Source organism: Dasypus novemcinctus, chromosome 22 (genome assembly GCF_030445035.2).
Source record: "Dasypus novemcinctus isolate mDasNov1 chromosome 22, mDasNov1.1.hap2, whole genome shotgun sequence".
Classification (NCBI taxonomy): Eukaryota; Metazoa; Chordata; class Mammalia; order Cingulata; family Dasypodidae; genus Dasypus; species Dasypus novemcinctus.
The window spans coordinates 66,633,758-66,653,525 of NC_080694.1; the positions used below are offsets into that span (position 1 = coordinate 66,633,758).

Here is a 19,768-nt window from a genome sequence, read left to right on the forward strand (position 1 = left end):
AGGAGTGGGGTGAGGGGATGGGGGGTATATGGGGACCTCATATGTTTTAATGTAATATTAAAAACATAAATAAAGACAAAATAAAAGAAATGAGACAGAAGGGGTGTTGGAGGAAATAATGGCTGAAAACTTCCCAAATCTACTGAGGGAGATGGATATACATGTCCAGGAAGCACAACACACTCCAAACAACATAAATCCCAAAAGGCCTACCCCAAGACATATACTTGTCAAATTATCCAATGCTCAAGACAAAGAGAAAATAATAAAGGCAGCAAGAGGAATAAGAATCATCACATACAAAGGAGGCTCCATTAATTAAGTGCTGATTACTCATTTGAAACCATGGTGTCAAGAAGTCACTGGTATGACATATTCAACATTCTAAAAAAATTTTTCAACCAAAAAATACTCTATCCAGCAAAGCTGGCATTCAAAAATGATGGAGAGTTCAAAATATTCACAGTTAAACAGAAACTAAGAGAGTATGCCAATAAGAATGTTGCCCTTCAAGAAATACTAAAGGGAGTTCTGCAGAAGGAAAGAAAAACACAGGAGAGGTAGAGTTGGAGGAGAGTGAAAGAGCAACTAAAAAGGCAAAAAGAGAAGGAAAAAACAAACAAAATATGACAAAAACAAGTTCAAAGAAAATAAGGCCAATATAAATAATTCCTTGAAAGTAATAACACTGAATGTCAATGGATTAAACTCTCCTGTCAAAAGATTCATATTGGAAGATTGGATAAGGAAATAAGACCATCTATAGGCTGTCTACATGAAAAACAGCTTAGACCCAGGGATTCAAGGAGGTTGAAAGTGAATGTCTGGAAAACAAGCAAACAACAACCAAAAAAGGGCAGGAGTAGCTTTATTAATATCAGACAAAATACACTTAAAATGCAAAACTATTGTGAGAGACAAAGAAGGACACTGCATATGGGTGAAAGCAATAATCTTTTAAGAAGAATGAACAATCATAAACATTTATGCTCCTCTAACAAGTGCACCTCCAAATACATGAGGCAAACACTGGAAAAACTAAGTGAATGAATAGATGCCTCTACAATTACAGTGGGAGACTGTCATACACCACTATCAACTTTGGACAGAACATCTCAAAAGAGAATCAATAAAGAAACAAAAATTTTGAACAGTATGTTAGAGGAGCTCGACCTAATAGACATATAAAGAACATTACACTTGAATACAACAGGATATACATTTTTCTCAAGTGCACATTGATCATTCTCCAAGATAGACCACATGCTAGGCCACGAAGAAACTCTCAATGAATTCAGAAAGATCAAAATTATACAAAATAATTTCTCTGATCACAGTGGAGGGAGGCTGGAAATCTGCAAGGGCTAGAGGCCCAGATTTTGCAGCAAGATATGGAAATTAAACAGCACACCCTTAGAAAAACAATGGGTCAGGGAGGAAATCTCAAAAGAAATTAATAACTACCCTGAAACTAATGAAAATGATAACATAACACACCAAAAGCAGTACTGAGAGGGAAATTTATAACCACAAATTCATACTTCAAAAAAGAGGAAAGAGCTAAAATTGAAGAACTAATTGCACACTTGGAGGAATTAGTGAAAAAACAACAAAGTAATCCCAAAGGAAGAAGAAAAAAGAAATGACAAAAATTAGAGCAGAACTAAATGAAATATAAAATAAGAAAGCACTTGAAAAGATAACCAAAACCAAGAGCTAGTTCTTTGAGAAGATTAATAAAATTGACAAACGCTTTGCGAGACTAAAAAAGTAAAAAGGAGAGAAGATGCAAATGCACAAAATAAGAAATGGAATAGGAGATATAAGCACTGATCCCGCTAAAATAAAGTCTATCATAAGAGGATACTTTGAAAAACTATATTCCAACAAAAATGACAATTTAGAGGAAATGTACAAAGTCCTAGAAACACATAAGTAGCCTATATTGACAAAAGAAACTGATGATCTCAACAAACCAATCACAAGTCAAGCAATAGAATCAGTCATTTAAAACCTCCCAACTAAGAAGAGCTCTGGGCAGGATGATTTCATAGGTGAATTCTACAAAATTTTCCGGAAATAACTGACGCCAATCTTGCTGAAACTCTTCCTAAAAATAGAAACAGAAGGAACATTGCCTAACTCATTCTATGATGCCAATATTACCCTAGTACCAAAGCCAAATACAGACACCACAAGAAAGGAAAATTACATACCAATTTCTCTAAAGAAACTAGATGCAAAAATCCTCAACAAAATACTTGCTAACCATATTCACCAACACATTAAGTGATTTATACACCATGACCAAGTGGGATTCATTCCGGGTATGCAAGGATGGTTCAACATAAGAAAATCAATCAATGTAATACACCATATAAACAGATTGAAGGAAAAAATCACGTGGTCATATCTATAGATGTAGAAAAAGCATTTGACAAAATACAGCACTCTTTCTTGATAAAAACACTGGAAATTTCAGAATACAAGGAAATTTTCTGAACATGATAAAGGGTATATATGAAAAACACACAGCCAAGATCATTTACAATGGTGAAATTCTAAAATATTTCCCTCTACAATCAGGAGCAAGACAAGGATGCCCACTATCACCCCCTCTATTTAAAATTGTCTTTGAAGTTCTTGTTTGAGCACTGAGGCAAGAACCAGATATAAAAGGCACCCAAATTTGAAAGGAAGAAGTCAAAGTTACATTATTTGCAGATAACATAATCCTATACACAGAATACCCTGAGAAGTCTACAAGAAAGCTCCTAGAACACATAAATGAGTTCAATAAACTCACAGGTTATAAGACCAATGCAAAAAAATCAATAGCATTTCTGTACACCAATAATGAACAAGCTCAGGAGGAAATCAAGAAACAAATACCAATTGCAGTAGTAAATATAAAAAATCAAATACATAGGTATAAATTTAACTAAAGGTGTAAAAAACTTATACACAGAGAACTACACAACACTGTTCAAGGAAATCAAAGAAGACCTAAATAAATGGAAGAATATTCTCTGTTCATGGGTAGGAAGACTAAATATTATTAAAATGTCTATCCTACCAAAACTGATCTACACATACAAAGTAATCCAAATAAAAATCAATACAGCATTTTTAATGAACTAGAAAAACTAAGTATGAAATTTATTTGGAAAGGAAAGAGGCCCTGTAGAGCCAAGGACATATTGAAAAAGAAAAATGAAATTGGAGGAATCACACTACCTGACATCAAAACAAACTACAAATCTACAGTAGTAAAAACAGCATGGTATTGGCACAAGGATAGATACACAAAGCAATGGAACCACATTGAGAGTTCTGATATAGATCCTCACATATACAGGCTTATAATATTCAATAATGTCACCAAACCCTCTCAACTGGGAGAGAATGGCCTCCTCAACACATGTTGCCTGGAGAACTGGATATCCATATGTAAAAGAAGGAAAGAGGATTACCAACACAAACCCTATACAAAAATCAATTCAAGATGGATCAAACACCTAAATATAAGTGCCAATACCATAAAGACTTTGGAAATCAATGCAGGGAACCATATACTGCACCCTTTAATAGGAAATGGCTTCATGAACTTCACACCCAATGCATGAGCAGCAAAAGAACAAATAGATAAATGGGACTTCCTCAAAGTTAAAGCGTTCTGCACCTTAAAGGACTTTGTGAAGAAAGTGAAAAGAGAGCCTACACAATGAGAGAAAATATTTGGTAACCATATATCTGATAGGAGACTTATATCCTCCATATATAAAGAGCTCCTATATCTTGAAAATAAAAAGACAAACAATCCATTTTAAAAATAAGAAAACTATATCTAACCTTTAAACTCATCACAATATTCCATTTTACTATTAAAGGAACCTGGCAATATATTGGGCTTCACTTTTGAAGAAATTTTGGATCACAGAGAGGTTCAACAATGGCAGGGGAAGAATACTGGTGTGGGATGTTATTGACAAGGGACATATATTTGGCAGGGAGTTCTCCAGGGCATATCCAGGGTACATAAAAATGTCTAGATATTTTCATAGTGGTTACATTTAAAAACAACAACTGAGGGAGTGCTAAGTTCCTAGCCAGGGGAGCTCTATCACAGTCCCTAAAGGAACAGAAACAACCCCCCAAGTGCAATGGCAAAGACCAAAAAAGAAGGAAGGTCCAACAATGAGCTGATGATATTAATGATGATGTTTTTGAGCCTGTGCACCTGTAATAAGAACAAGGCCTAGAGCTGCTGGGTGCCTAAGAGTTACCTCCTGAGAGCCTCCGTGTTGCTCAAGTGTGGCCAGTCTCAGAGTCAAACTCAGCATGTAATGGTATTGCCTTCCCCATAACATGGGACATGACTCTCGGGGATGAGACTCACTGGCACCAAGGAATTACTACCAAGTACCAGCTGATGATGTAAGTAGAAAATGTCCTTGAATAAAAGGGTCAACTCAGAGCAGCAGAATATCTCAGTCTACATATAATACCAGGAGTTAAATTGCTTTTTGACCTGAATAAAGGGGGAAATAGAAAGGACTAATGAGTTTATATGGCTATGAGTCTCCAAAACAAGCCAGGAGGTTATCAGAGGGGTTGCCCTTATGCACACCTCAGCAGAGTCCCAGAGACAGATAAAGTAGATACACCTCCAGGTGTTGGTTCTTCTGAGGGCTACAGAGGCCCCCAGGTTCTTTGGTCATGGCAGATGGAGTTCAGTGCCATGTCAGTTGGCCCTACTTTGGAGTTTGTGTTTCTGTGTGATGGAGCTGGACTCAGATGTGATCTTTGTTCACAAGCCTCTCCTGTTACTTTTACCAGAACTGTAGTTGATGCTGGGGTTTAATGTATACCCAGGGGACCTGATTCTCTGGACTGACCATGTGATAGCCAGGCCCTGAGCCTCAAGTAGACTTGCAACTCCTACACCCTGGTTTATTGGACTTACCCCACTCAGCTAACAAGGAGGTCAAGATCAACCACCACACCAGGGAGCCAAGAGTGCATGCAACTGAAAGCAGGAGGATTGCATCCAGCATCCATGTGGACTCTAAGCCCCATCTTGATATAGATGTGGAGTGGACACAACCATTCCAAGGTGCACAGGATGGAGGAATAGAGTATGGATTAGAGTGGACTTACTGATATTATAGTCGTGAAATATTGTGATTAGTAATAGAAGAAAATGAGGCATTGGTCTGGAGAAAGTGGCCATGGTGGCTGCTGGAGTGGGAGTGGGAGGGAGTGGGAGGAAGAGATGAGATGTGGGGGCATTTTTGGGACTTGGAGTTGTCCTGGCTGGTGCTGCAGGGACAGTAACTGGACATTGTATGTCCTCGCATGGCCCCCTGGGTGGACCATGGGAGAGTGTGGGCTATGATGTGGACCATTGACCATGAGGTGCAGTGGTGCTCAGAGATGCATTCAACAAATGCAATGAATGTCTCATGATGATGGAGGAGATTGTTGTTATGGGGAGAGGAGGGGGTGGGGGGGTGGGGGATATATGGGGACATCATGTATTTTAAAAATATGAGGTCCCCATATATAGATACATAGATACAACCGCAGATATTGGTTCTTCTGAGGGCTACAGAGAACCACAGATTTTATGGCCATGGTAGATGGAGTTTTGTGCCTTTTCAGTTGGCCCTACTTTGGAATTTGTGTTCCTGAGTGTGATGGAGTTGCACTGAGATGTGATCTTTGTTCACAAGCCTCTCCTGTTACTTTTACCAGACCTGTGGTTGGCACTGGGGTTTAGTGTATACTCAGCGGGCCTGAATCTCTGGACTGTCCATGTGATAGCCAGGCCCTGATCCTCAACAGACTTGCAAATCCTCCCCTCTGGTTTATTGGACTTACCTCAGCCAGCTAGCAGGTAGGTGAAGAAGGTCAACCACCACACCAAGGAGCCAAGAGTCCCTACAACTGCAAGAAGGAGAACTGCATCCATCATCCAAGTGGAATCTAGGCACCCTCTCAATATAGAGGTGGAGTGACATAACCGTCCCAGGGCCCACAGAATGGAGGAATAGAGTATGGATTAGAGTGGACTTACTGGAACTATTGTGATTAGTAATGGAAGTAAATGTAGCATTGATGTGGAGAATGTGGCCACAGTAGCTGCTGAAGGTAGGGAGTGGGAAGAAGAGATGTGATGTAGGGGCATTTTAAGGACTTGGGGTTGTCCTGGGTGGTACTGCAGGGACAGTTATTTGACATTGTATGTCCTCCCATGACCCAGTGGGTGGACTGGGGGAGAGTGTAAACTATAATGTGGATCACTGACCATGTGGTGCAGCAGTGCTCAGAGATGTATTTACCAAGTGCAATGAATTCCCCATGATGATGAAGGAGGTTGCTGTTATGGGAGTGGGGTGGGGGGGTATATGGGGATCTCATATTTTTTTAAAGTAACATTAAAAATAAATAAATGAAGACAGAAAAAGAAATCTCTTGGCAAAAACATCTCATTTGTATTTAATATCCCCCCTTTTGGTCAAGGTCTTTTCCCAGATGTATCACTAGTCAGCACTTGGTAATTAATCCCTTGTGCCATGGAGGCTCATCCCTGAGAGTCATGTTCCACACCAGAGAGAAGGTAGTGCATTTGTATTTTGAGTTTGGCTTAGAGAGAGGCCACATTTGAGTAACAAGGAGGCTTTCGGGAGGTAACTCTCAGGCAATATATATTACTATGCTTAGTTTCATTTTCACAAGAACAATTTTCATAAGTATAAATGCCAATATTAAGGGCCCACTAAAATGGTCTGTCTTCCTTTGCTAAGTATTGCCCATGTACTTGGGGGATTCTTGCCAGCCTATTAGAGTATGTAGCAGAAATTCCCAGCATGGGAATTCAATATTCTTTGGTTATTGTGTGGGTCTCCATTCACTGACACAATGGCCAATGACCACTTGAACATATTCATATGCTATAGAGGCATGCCCAGTTGCATCCCTCCTCTCACTTTCCCCCATGACTAACACCCACACCAGAGATCCTCCCCTGCCACAGTTGTGACCCTCAGAAACTACTTCTGTGCTCATGGAAAGTTGCTCTACTAGAAGTGACACCACTGATTCACATCAGTGGAAATATGATGGACTGCTAAGTAGATGGGTGGGAAAATGGGCTCATGGTTTAGAGAAAACTAGAGTTGGTTCTCTTCTGCACACCAGGCGAGTTAAAGACTTTGTGAATGGTAAAATTATAAAACTAATGAAAAACAACACACACCTATGAATATATTATTGATCTTAGGGTGGTAAAAAAAAAAAGAAAAAAAAACTCCTTAAAAAAAGACCCTAAAAACACAATCAGGTCAAAATTTGATAAAATTTAATCATCAAAATTCAAGATTTTGTCTCATGAGCAGCACCATAAAGTTAGTGAACAATATTTTCAAGGCTAACTGGCTTAATATCTAGAACATACAATAAATTCCCACAAACCAACAAAAGAAAGACTGGAAATTGAAAATGGGCAAAGGGCTTCAATAGGAAATTCCAGAAGAGAAGTTCAACCTCATAGGTAGTCAGAGAAAGTCAAAAGTAAAGCAACGGTGAGGTACAACTGGTTGTGGGTCATGGTCCAGAGCCGCCTCCTCTTTCCTTTCATGTGCAGGGCAATCCTTTTGGCTCAGTGGCTTCAAAAGTGCCATCCACATCCCTCAGAGAGCTGGACAGAGTAGGACCACAGAAGACTTGCAGATGCAGCATGAGTGGTTGCTCATTTGTTCAGTTCTATACCAACCCAGGAAAAACCTGCCTGACTACAACCCTAGTTCAACACACAGTAAGTGAAGCAGAGCCCATGGGGATGTAAGTGTGGAAGGTCTGAGCATGGTGGGAAGGCCCAGGACTGAGCCCAGGGTTGGGGACGAGCAGACTCTACTTCCAGCAGCCACAGACCAGCTACCCGACTTGCTAGACAAGTCCACTTAACCATGTGCAGCCATCAGTGGCAGAATGAGAAAAACAAAATTAGTCCTATGTATTTCACAGATTTGTTACAAGGTTCAAATGAAGCTGTGTCATTTTCAGACTTTTAAGTCTATAGCCTTCCATAATGTAGGACAGGTATTACACCAGCATGTGTGGGTAGCAAAAGAGTAATTATGGTATAATCTCATCTGTGTAAAAATAAATAATAAAGCCACACAGTTTTATACAAAACTGGCAGATACACAAAAATTTTGAAACCAGCAGTTGTCTATGTGGAGTAATCGATTAGGGAAGTGCAGTGGAGAGGGATTCTCCCACTCAAAAACGCTGGAAATTTTAACCTCGAGTCCATGCTACTTTATGGCAAACACAAGGCAGCACTCCTGCTCCTCCTGCTGGTGGGACCACTAGACCCCTTGACTTCTCTCTTGTGCAGACTCGGTGGTTCTGCCCACCTCACTGGACAGAAGAGCCTCTGGCTTCTTTACAGCAAGGCCCCCTCTTGCCCAGCAGGTCACTCAGGGGTGATTGCTCATGTCACAGCCATTCACAGTACAATTTTGTAAGGAAGCTCATGTGGGATGAGGGCTTGGCTGCCATTGTTTTTGAGGCATAAAAGTATTTATTGCACACTTAATAGATTATAGTGTAAGCATAAGTTTTATATGCACTCAAAACCAAAAAAATTTGGGTGACTCATTTTATTGCCATATTCTCTTTATTGTTGTAGTCTGGAATTGAACCCACATCATCTGCGAGGTAAGCCTGTGCTGTTGTACCCTGTGGAAGGGATAATGTTGAGGAGACTTTTCACTACAACCATAGTGTCCTCTTGGCAACCTCCATGAGAGAAACCTTTCTCCAGTGTCATTAAGGCTTTACTAGGTTTCATGTGAATAACTGCCTAATGTGCATGTTTTGTGTCCTGTGAATAACTTTCCTCTTTTGAGTTGACTCCCAGGAAACTCAGAACCCAGTTCAGGGACTCCCTGGAGTAAGAGGGTGAAAGCTTACAGTCATATGTGGATGCTAAATGTATTCCTGGATTCACTTTGTTTTTCTGCCCTTATTTTCTCTTCAGCCCAATTTATCCTCTTATTTAATTTAATTTTGAAAATCTTGTTCCATGTGGTTTTTGTTTTTGTTGCTACTTAGAGTCCCTCTGGGATGAGATAGGGTAGAAATAAATAATAACCCCCTCACTTAGCCAGTACTTTCTTGGGTAGAATCAGACCAGGGACAGAGAGAGGCTGGAGTGAGAGTGGGGTGACAGGCCTTAGAGGGGGTGGGGGCAGGCCATGATGAGTGCTGGGGACTGTTTCCAAAACACTTGGACCTCGGAAATGCCACATTTTGTATTTTTTGCAATAAAGTTAAAATTGGCAAAAATTATTTAAATGTAAATTTATAGAATGAAATACATAGTAAAGGAAAAATAGAAACAACTTATGCCAATATATTTGATAATTGAGACAAAATGGACAGTTTCCTTTAAAGAGACAAATTATCAAAACTGAAACAAGAAATAAATGTGAATAGCCCTGTATCAGTTAAAGAAATTACATTCATAATGAGAAACCATCCTACAAAGGAAATACCAGTCACAAGTGGCTTCATGGTTAAATTCTATCATACATTTAAGCAAGAATTTATATCACTACTGTGGAAACTCTTAGAGAAAGTAGAGGAGGAGGAAAACAGACTTACAAATCATTTTGTGAGGTCTTACCAAAGCCGAGAAAGGTAATAAAACGAAACTGTGGTGGGTAAGATCATGGGTCTGCTGGGCCAGGCAGTGGTGTCCACATGTTTGGTCAAGCAAGCACTGGCCTGATTGTTACTTTGAGGACATTTCTTGGATTTAAGTCATCAGTACCTTGATGGCATCTAAGTCTGATGACATCTAAAATCAACTAAGGACTTTGCCTTCAGTAATGAGAGATGTCTTATCAAATCAGTTGAAAACTTAAAAGGAGAAGAGATCGTTTCAGCAGTCAGAAGAGGGAATTTCCATCTCTACTTCAGCCAGCTTCCCCAGGGAATTCATGGAACCTTCATTGGAGTTCCCAGATTACAGCCTACCTTTTGGAATTCAGAATTTGGATTTGCCCATCCCCACAGTCATATATGACAACTCACAAAAATTTGTGTCCTTAGAGAACTCTGACTAATACAAAAACTTTATAACAATGTCTCTCAGGAATCCTTTTCAAAATACCAACAAATTCAATCCAAAATAATTTTAAATGTAATACATCATGACCAAGAAAGAGTTATCCCTGATGCAAGTTGGGATGAATATAAGAAATTTAATCTACTTCATCATTTAACATAATAAAGAAGAATAACAATTAGATCAACTCCACATAGAAAAAGCATTTAAAAATTCAACATCCTTTGATAATAAAATTTCTCAGTAAACTAGGAATAGCAGGCAACTTCTGGAAAGTGAGAAAGGACACCTAGGGTAATGAAATAACTAGGTATCAATTTAAAGAATGTTTGAAAGATCTCTACTCTGAAATCTACAAGAATACTGCTGAGGAAAAGTAACAAAAAAATAAATAAATGTGTAGAACTACCATGTCAAGGATTGGAATATTCATTATTAAGGTATGAGTTCTCCCCAAATTGGATTATTTAAATACAATTCCAACCAAACACATGGTAGGCTTTTAAAAAGAAATTGACAAGCTGATAATACAATTTTTAAAGAAGCAGAAAGGACTTTGAATAGTCAAAACTTTATTTAAATACCTATTTCAAATTCCAAAAATAAATGGCAGCTCAAAAAGTTCTGGAAGCATTGCTCCTAAAAATTTCTGTCCAGACACTTTTATCCCATCAGATTCCAGCTTCTAAGTCAGTTTTTCCTATAGCGTTCAAAAAGATACACTGATGAAACAGATGAGTTAAATGCCTTAAAACGTTTTTGAGAAGGATAAAAGTGGAGGATCCATGGAGCAGATCTGAAAACTTACTAGGAGCTCCAGCAGCAGCCTCGGGGCAGTGGTAGGTCAATGAACATAACAAAGTATAAATAGAACTACACATACGCTTGCTCATGACAACTCCTGGTAATCCAGTGGCAGAAGGATAGTCTTTTCAACAAATGGTTGAAAGTTTCAAATACGGTTTTGACACAAGGAGTTGGCGGGGGCGAGGCCGAGGGGACCTGGACAGCTAAGCCCCCCGAAGGAGAAACGACCCGGGACGCCGGGCTCCTGCGCTCAGCCTGGGGAAGGTCCACCTTGATGTGGGGATGGTGGGCAGGTGCCTGGTTCAGGGGTCTGGGGAGACGGGAGGGTCAGCCCTCGGGTTAGTGGAGTGCGTGGGCAGAGCCTGGGCGGGGCTTATCGCCCACCTCCCCGCCGTCCACGAGGGTCTCCAGCCCCAAGGCCGAGTCCTGCCCTCCGCCCTCCAGGACCCGCATCTCCGGGGCCTCCAGCTGCGAGGCCGCCTCCCCGCACCCAGCCCGGGTCGCACCAGCTCAGCTGATCAGGAGCTGAAGAAGCGCCTGCAGGTGGCCAAGGGCTCTGACCACAGGCTGCCCAGGGCTGGGAGGAAAGCAGTGAGAGGGGAGACCCTGGGGCTCCTCGGGGGCCGCGGCCCCCAGGAGCCACACAGCCGCGCTCGCCCCTCCCTCGGGTCCTTGATTTCCTCCACCCAGTCTTAGGAAGGCTCTGGTGAGGGGATCCCTCAGTCACTTCCCATCCCTCACCCTGACTTCTCCTTCTATTCCTGAGTGTGTTTGAATTACACCATTTCTGCAAAACAAAAAATGTTCAACACTTAATAGTTACAATCAAGTAGAGGGTGACACCTGAGTAGTTACCATCCAGGTGAAAATAGAGACCTCCACCCCACCCTGGCCAGAAGCCCCCTCCGCCTCTCACTGAGAAGACCCCGTCCCTCCCCTCACTGTGTCCACGAGGCTGCCCCTCCCCTCCGGCTCCTTCCCAGCCACTGTTTTTGCCTCCATCCCCCAGTCATCCCTATTTTCCCCTCTCTTCTCTTTTCAGGAGCCCCCCTTGTTCCTAGGCCAATGACAGGGGGGCTCACCCTCCCTCTTCCCCCAGATCGTAGAGTTGGGGGATCACGGATGGATTCCTGGAGGAGGAGCCCCCATCCCTGGAAGCAGCCGCAGGAAGAAGCGTCAGGGGCGTGGGCGTCCAAGGACCCCCCCCCCCCAGGAGACGGGGGGGACTGCTGCTGGGGACCCCTAGCTTGTGGTCCACCTTGGGCCCAGGAACCAGATGGAATGGTCTGGAGATCGTGCTCTGCCCTGAGGCCAGAGTCCATTCCCAGGGAGGAAACGTCTAGGTCAGCGTGGACACACCCGACCCTGTCCTGGATGGCGGGCGCCCCCTGATGTGCAGATACTTCCTCGGATGCTGGGGGCGCAGGGAGACCCGAGGGAGGGCTCCCCTGAGGGCAAAGGGGAGCGCGGGTCTTCTGCCCTCCGCCCGGTGGCCACGCGGGGGCGCCGCCGCGCTCTCTAGCATTCTGACGTGAGGAGGGGTCGGGCTTGAGTGGGGCAGAGCTGGGGGACCTGGAGGCTCAGCACTGATGGGAAAAGGGGGTGAACTTGCCATCTAAGCATCCCTGGAATCCACTGAAGTCAGACTCCCAGGGGTGCAGAGAGTAGGAGAGGAGGGGCGCTCAGCAGCCTTTGTGTCTCCTTGAGGTTTCCATCTCTTACCCAGAGCCCCCACCCAGCCCGCTTGAAGCAGCCCCTGGGAGCACTGGAGAGTAGAAAATATTTTTATCTACTCTCTTTTCCTTTTCTGTGGGATGTTGTTTTAGAAAATAAACTGTTAATATTAGAATAATTTTACACTTACACAAAAATGTTGGAGGCATTCAGAGAGCTCACAGACAACCCCAGTTTCCCACATTGTCAGCATCTTACATTCCTCTGGCACTTTGTTCCTGCTAATGAGGCAGATTTGATGCATTATTAGTAACTAACCTGAAGTTCATATAGATTTCATGTGATGAAATTCAGCTCCTCTGGCTGTGACAGTTTCTTAGACTTTCCTTGTTTTGTTTTTTTTGTTTGTTTGTTTGTTTTTTGTGACCTTGTGAGTTTTGAGGAGTCTTGGTCTGGATGTGTAGACTGCCTCTCAATTTGAGCTTGGTTGACATTTTTCTCATGGTTACACAAAGGCTCTGGGTTTCAGGGAAAAGTCCACAGAGATGACATATCTCAACATAATAAGAAGAGGATGTGGTGTGACCCTGATTCATCTCTGGTGATGTGAGCTGGGTTTCCTGGCCAAGGCAGTGATTCCCAGGATTCTCCAGCCTGAAGTTACTGTTCACATCCCCCTTCCATTGTCCTCTTTGGAAGGACATCTTCTGTGCAGTCCACACTTAATGTGTGGGGACTTATGCTCAACTCAGTGAGGGTGTAGCATCTACAGTAATCATTGGGAATTCTAGTGTTTGGGAGCTTTGTCCATTCTTGCTGCATTTAATTATTTATCCAGTCATTTACAGGCTCATGGGTATTAATTTTGTACTTTCGACTATAATCCAATTCTGCGCTATTTATTTTGTTGCTCAGATTGTTCCAGTTTTGGAAAATGGATCTGGCTCAAGCTCTTGGGCTCCCATCTGTCATATGGAAGGTCCCAGGTTGATGCCCATAGCCTCCTGGTGAAGGCAAGCTGGTCCACGTGGTAGTGCCCCCACTCCCCCAGAATTGTTGTCCCATGAAGGAGTGCTGGCCATGGGAGAGAGCTGGTGCAGCAAAATGATGCAACAAGAGACATAGAGGAGAGTCAATAAGAGACATAGCAGAACAGGGAGCTGAGGTGGCACAAGAGAAAGATTGCCTCTTTCCCACTCTGGAAGGTCCTAGGATGGGTTCCCAGAGTCGCCCAATGAGAATACAAGCAGACACAGGAGAACACACAGTGAATGGACACAGACAGCAGACAGTGGAGTGGTTGGGGGGGGGGGCATGTGACTGACATAAAGAAATAAATCTTAAAAATAATTGTTCCAGTTTTGGTCATAGAGAGCCCTTCCAGTTGGCTTCTGGGTCCTTCTGACATGTCCCCATGGTTTTATGTTTTGGACAATACTCACTTGCTCACCCTCCCATATGCTGCAGACTCATCCTATGTATTTCCTACCCCAGCCTAAGATTTGGCTTTTTCTGCAAGCGCCATTGGTTCACTTTTGAGATAATGGTATTAGAAACTGAGGGCCAGGCACTGGGTTTGTTCATTGCTATTGGGGCTTCATTGCTTCTAGGCCCTCAATAGATAGAATTAGGAAATGTGTGTGTATACCAGTGCACGTGTAACACATCTCTAATACATATACATACACATATATCAAGGTTTACACTAAACTACATTAAGCTAAACATGAGTTGATTCCATGTCTCCAACTGTAATGCCATATCATATATGCCATTCTGGCTTTCCCTCTTGTAAATCTGTAATCTCCTGCTTTTCAGTGAGAATTCTGACTCTCGCCACCCACCACATATTTATTGTTCAGTCCTCATACACATGGGTAGTGACTTCAGAATTGTTAGCCCTTACCCCATGAGAAAGAACTTTGCCAACTACAGCCAGTGCTTATGCATAGTTCCTTTTGCTTTCACTCTTAAAATTTCCAGACATCTCCAAAGATCCTCAATCCAGCACCTCCTTTGCCCCTCCTTCAGTGAGGTCAGGCCATGCACCTGTAACACAACTAGATCCTTCTGCCACAGTCTGCAGCCATCCTGTGACTTCTCACTTGCCAGGATAGCTTTTTATAGTTTGCACACTTAACGTTTATTCTTTGTGTTATCAGGTTTCTGGTTTTAGACAAAGTATCATGTATCCACAAATATAGTACCACACAGACTAGGGCTGGGGACTGAAAAATACCTTGTGCTTCACCTAAACAACCTTCACTCTCCCCAAGGTCATGGCAACCAGAGATCTGCTTTCAGTATTTATAGTCTTCTTTCCAGAATTTCATGTAGATGGAATCAGACAACATGCAGCCTTCCCAGGGTGGCTTTTTTCACTAGCAACAGGCATCTAAGATTCATCCACGATGTTGCATGAATTTATAGCTCCTCCCTTTTGATGGCATAGTACTGTGTACTATGGATCAATGGATTATCACTGATTTTTTTGATGAGCTTCTGTGAGTTAAACCCAGAACCTTTGACATGGGAAGCAGGCGCTCAAACTACTGAGCTACACTTGCTTCACAACCAGTCACTGTTTTATCCATTCACATAGAGAAGGTAAATGTGGCTACATCAAGTTTTGGGGAATTATTAAGCTGCTATAATATTTCTGTGCAGGTTTTTATGTAAATATGTTTTTAAATTAGATGAGCTAATACCTGGGAGTGACATTGCTGGGTTGTACGTTAAGTCCATGCTTAGCTTTTTAAGAACCTGCCAAATGTCTTCCAGGGTGGCTTCACCCTTTGGCCTTCCTACCAGCAGGGAGTGTGGGTTCCTAGTCTCTATGTCCTTGCCAGTGCAGGTGTCACCACTAGTGACAGATTGCAGGTGTCACCACTAGTGACAGACTGAAAATCGCTTCCAAACCCAACAATGACCTCTACATCCTAATCCCTGGAACCTGTGAATATTACCTTATATGACAAAAGTGACCTGTTCATATGTAATTGATCTAGAGCTGGGGGATTATCCAGGATTATCCCCATGGGCCCTAGGTGTGATCACATGGATCTCATAACAGGGATGTAGGGGGGATTTTACCACATCCAGAAGAGAAGGTGATGAGAAGATGGAGCAGAGATCTGGCGATGTTGGCTTTAACGTTAGAGTGATGCAGCCAGAAGGCAAGGAGAGCTGGCAGCCACCAGAAATGGAAGAGGCAAGACACAGGCTCTCTCTCTGCTCGAGCCTCCAGAGGGAGCCAGGCCTGGTTGACACCTGGATTCCATCCAGGGACATTGATTTTGGATTTCTGGCCTCCTGAATTGTGAGAACATAAATCATTAAATGTCCTCCCATGGCTCACTGGGTGGACTGGGGGAGAGTGCAAACTAAAATGTGGACCATTGACCATGTGGTGCAGCAGTGCTCAGATTCATATTCACCAAGTGCAATGAATGTCCCATGATGATGAAGGAGGTTGTTGGTATGGGAGGAGTGGGGTGAGGGGGGTGGGGATATATGGGGACCTCATTTTTTTTAATGTAACATTAAAAAAAAGACAAAAAAACAAAAACAAAAATTCTTGTCATTTAATGTAACCTACTGTGAAAATTTGTTCCATTGGGAACAGGAAACTAACACATCAATTTATTATATTTTGGTTTAATTTAGCCATTCTAACAGGTATGTGCCGGGCATCTCATGGTGGTTTTATCTGAGCTTCCCTAATGACAATGACACTGAGCATGTTTTCAGGTGCTTATTTGCCACCTGTGTATCTTCTTTTGTGAGCTGTCCAGACTTTAACCTGTTTAAAAAAATTGGTTTCTTTTCTTATTCTTGTCTTTTAAGAGTTCTTTACCTATTCTGGGAAGAAATCCTTTATTAGAAATGTGATCTGAAGTATTTTCTCTCTCTGGCTTCAGCCAATAGTAAAATGTAAGCTCTCGAATGAAGAGTAGAATGTTGGAAAACTTGTGTCCATCACCTTCAGTGTGACAGTTTTCCAATACTTACACCTTTTCTGGTGGGATCTGTTAATTGTAACAAATATCACCTTTTGGAAATACGTAAAGAAATGTGTCCATACTGGAAGATCTATGTAACTCAGTGGGCCAATGTGTTACATTGAAATCTTCATGCATTAGTACAAGATCCATTCAATGTGCAAAGAGACACCTGAGGATTTCAACGTCACAAAATGAAATATTCAAGATTTCAGACAGCAACTCTCTTTTAGAAACTACACTTGCATGCTTTTAGTATAGTATGATAGATGAATGTCACCACTCACCTGAAAAGCCTATTAAAAATACTCCTCTCTTTTCTAACTGCATTTACATGCGAGCCTGAATTTTTGGTTCAAGCCTAAATAACTGATTTAATATGAGAAGAAAGTCCAGGGGTGCTCTATTGAGTCAGCTAAGAAAGATATGCACAAATGTAAATTGATCCACACTTCTTATTACATTGTTTACTTTTGGATTTAGTTATCAATGTGGAATGAGTTTTGGTATAAGTATTAATCTGTAGGAATGTGTATTTTCAATTCCATTTTAAATTCTAGTATGGTCAGTAACAGTAGAGGTCACCAGAATCTCCTTGGGGTCCTCACTAATTTGTAAGCTGTGAAGAGTCAAGATCAGGTCTCACTGACAGGGGCTGTTAGAGCGCTCGGTGCAGGGGAGGGGTCGGGCCAGTCTAGGACCGGGTCTCGGCTCTCAGGGTCTCATTCCGAGGCTGGCGTGTGGGGCAGGGAGGCCGAGCTGGGGAGTCCCGGGTCCCCGCAGTTTCATTCTCCATCTCCCAACCCGAGTCAGTTCCTTCTGCTCCGACCCTCGTGACGCGGGCCGAGGGCTGCCTCCCCCCGCGGGCCCGGTTCTGGAGAAGCCAATCGCCCATATAGAGCCCGCCCTGCCCCGCCCGGACTCAGGTTCCGCCAGACCCGGGGATCCGGCCAAGGCACCGGGGACCCTCCTCCTCCTGCTCCTGGGGGCCCTGGCCCTGACCCAGGCCCGGGCGGGTGAGTGCGGGGTCGGGGGGCGCTGCCCCCGGACAGGAGCAAGTGACCTTCAGGGGCGGGGGGAGCGGACCCCGGGAGAAACGTCCCCTTACGCCGACCCCCGCCCCTTTTCTGTCCCCCCAGGCCCCCACTCCCTCAGGTATTTCAGCACCATCGTGTCCCGACCCGAGCGCGGGGACACCCACTACCTCGCCGTGGGCTACGTGGACGACACGCAGCGCGCGCGTCTCGATAGCGACCCGGAGAGTCCGAGGTTGGAGCCGCGGGCGCCGTGGGTGAGGCAGAAGGGGCCCGAGTACTGGGGGGAGCAGACGCGGAAGGCCAAGGGGAACGCGCAGGATTTCCGGGTGGAACTGCGAACCCTGCGCGGCTACTACAACCACAGCGAGGCCGGTGAGCCACGTGGGGCCAGGAGTTCACGCACGACCGGGATCCGCAGGACGGGCCGGGGTCATCCTGAGTCTCGAGTGCCCACTGCACCCCGAAGCCGCGGGACCGGGGACTCCTGACTCGGGAGCGCGGGAGGGACTTTACCTGGGTTTCGTTTTCTGATTAGACCTGACTAATCAGCACCGGGGGCTGACCGCGGGGGCGGGGCCAGGGTCTCACACCCTCCAGATGATATACGGCTGCGACGTGGGCCCCGACGGGCGTCTCCTCCGCGGGAACGGTCAATACGCCTACGACGGCGCCGACTACATCGCCCTCAACGAGGACCTGCGCTCCTGGACGGCGGCGGACACGGCGGCGCAGATCACGCAGCGCAAGTTCGAGGAGGAGGTTGCGCAGTTTGAGAAAGCCTACCTGGAGGACAAGTGTGTGAAGTGGCTGCAGAGATTCCTGGAGAGGGGGAAGGAGACGCTGCTGCGCACAGGTACAGGGGCCCGGGGCGCCTCCCCGATCTCCTCGGGCTGGGCTGCGCCCCCACCTGCGTCCACGGGGAGGGGGAAATCCAGTAGGTGCAGGAACACTCTCCTGCCTGGGGGCCAGGGGCGGGGTCGGCCCAGGTGTCCAGACCCTGAACCCTTAGTGACTCGCAGAGGCCCCGCCCTCTGTCAGGACAGTGGAGGGTCCAGCCTCCCCCGGGATGGAGGAGACCATCCCTGAAGCACCTGGGCAGCAGGTCAGCCTTGGGGACCACCGGGACATTCTCAGGCCTTGTTCCTGCAGCTTTTCTGAGCCCCTCAGCCTCCACTAGGTCAGGTCTAGAGGTCCCTGTTCACATCACACACCTGGGGCCTCCTGCACTAGATGGTCTCACCTGACCCCAGAATTTCCAAGAATAGGACTTATCCCGGAACCCCGAGTCCAGGTTGGTGTGTGGGGCTTCCACTGCCCACCAAGACTGTCCAGTCCATTCCTGGTGGTCACATGAGTGCTGCTAGAATGGCCAGGAGAGAAATGGAAAGTTCCTGAAGTTTCTGATCTTCCCGCAGATCCCCCAAAGATGCATGTGACCTGCCACCGCTTCTCTGACCGTGGGGTCACCCTGAGGTGCTGGGCCCTGGACTTCTACCCAGCGGAGATCATGCTGACCTGGCAGCGGGATGGGGAGAACCAGACCCAGGACATGGAATTTGTGGAGACCAGGCCTGCGGGGGACAGAACCTTCCAGAAGTGGGCGGCTGTGGTGGTGCCTTCTGGGGAGGAAGAGAGATACACGTGCCAGGTGTTGCATGAGGGGCTGCCCTAGCCCCTCACCCTGAGATGGAGTAAGTGGAATGAGGTTGGGGCCTCTTCTAGGGAAGCAGGAGCCCTTCTGAGCTCCTCCAGTTGGGTCAGGGCTGAGCCTGGGGTCAGGGCCCCTAACCTTCCCCCCTTCTCAGAGCCGCCTTCACAACCCCGATCCTCATCGTGGGAATCGTGGTTGCTCTGGTCATCCTACAAGTGTCCGTGGTGGCTGGAGTTCTGATCTGGAGGAGGAGGAGCTCAGGTAGGGGAGGGGCAGGTCTGAGGTTTCTTGTCCCAGGGAGGTTTCCAGCCCGGGTAGCAGTGTGCCCTGCCCCTTCCTGGTACCGTGAATCCCCTCCTCACACACTTGCCCATCCAGTCTGGGCCTGTTACTACACTTACTTTATAAACCCGTGAGAGAAGTAGGACAATGTCCCCAGTGATGATGTGGATGCCCC

General features: G+C 44.9%; 1 protein-coding gene and 1 pseudogene across 1 annotated transcript; both read left to right on the forward strand.

The window, feature by feature from the left end:
* The window catches only part of LOC101442233 (patr class I histocompatibility antigen, A-126 alpha chain-like), an 82,295-nt pseudogene that overhangs the window by 61,112 nt on the left and 1,415 nt on the right, over positions 1–19,768 (forward strand).
* Positions 10,227–19,402, forward strand: LOC139437278 (HLA class I histocompatibility antigen, alpha chain G-like). The gene is given in 8 exon segments (XM_071210924.1): positions 10,227–10,256; positions 11,393–11,539; positions 12,048–12,123; positions 17,550–17,639; positions 17,763–18,032; positions 18,241–18,513; positions 19,076–19,351; positions 19,383–19,402. Coding segments are annotated over 8 exon segments (1,182 nt in total).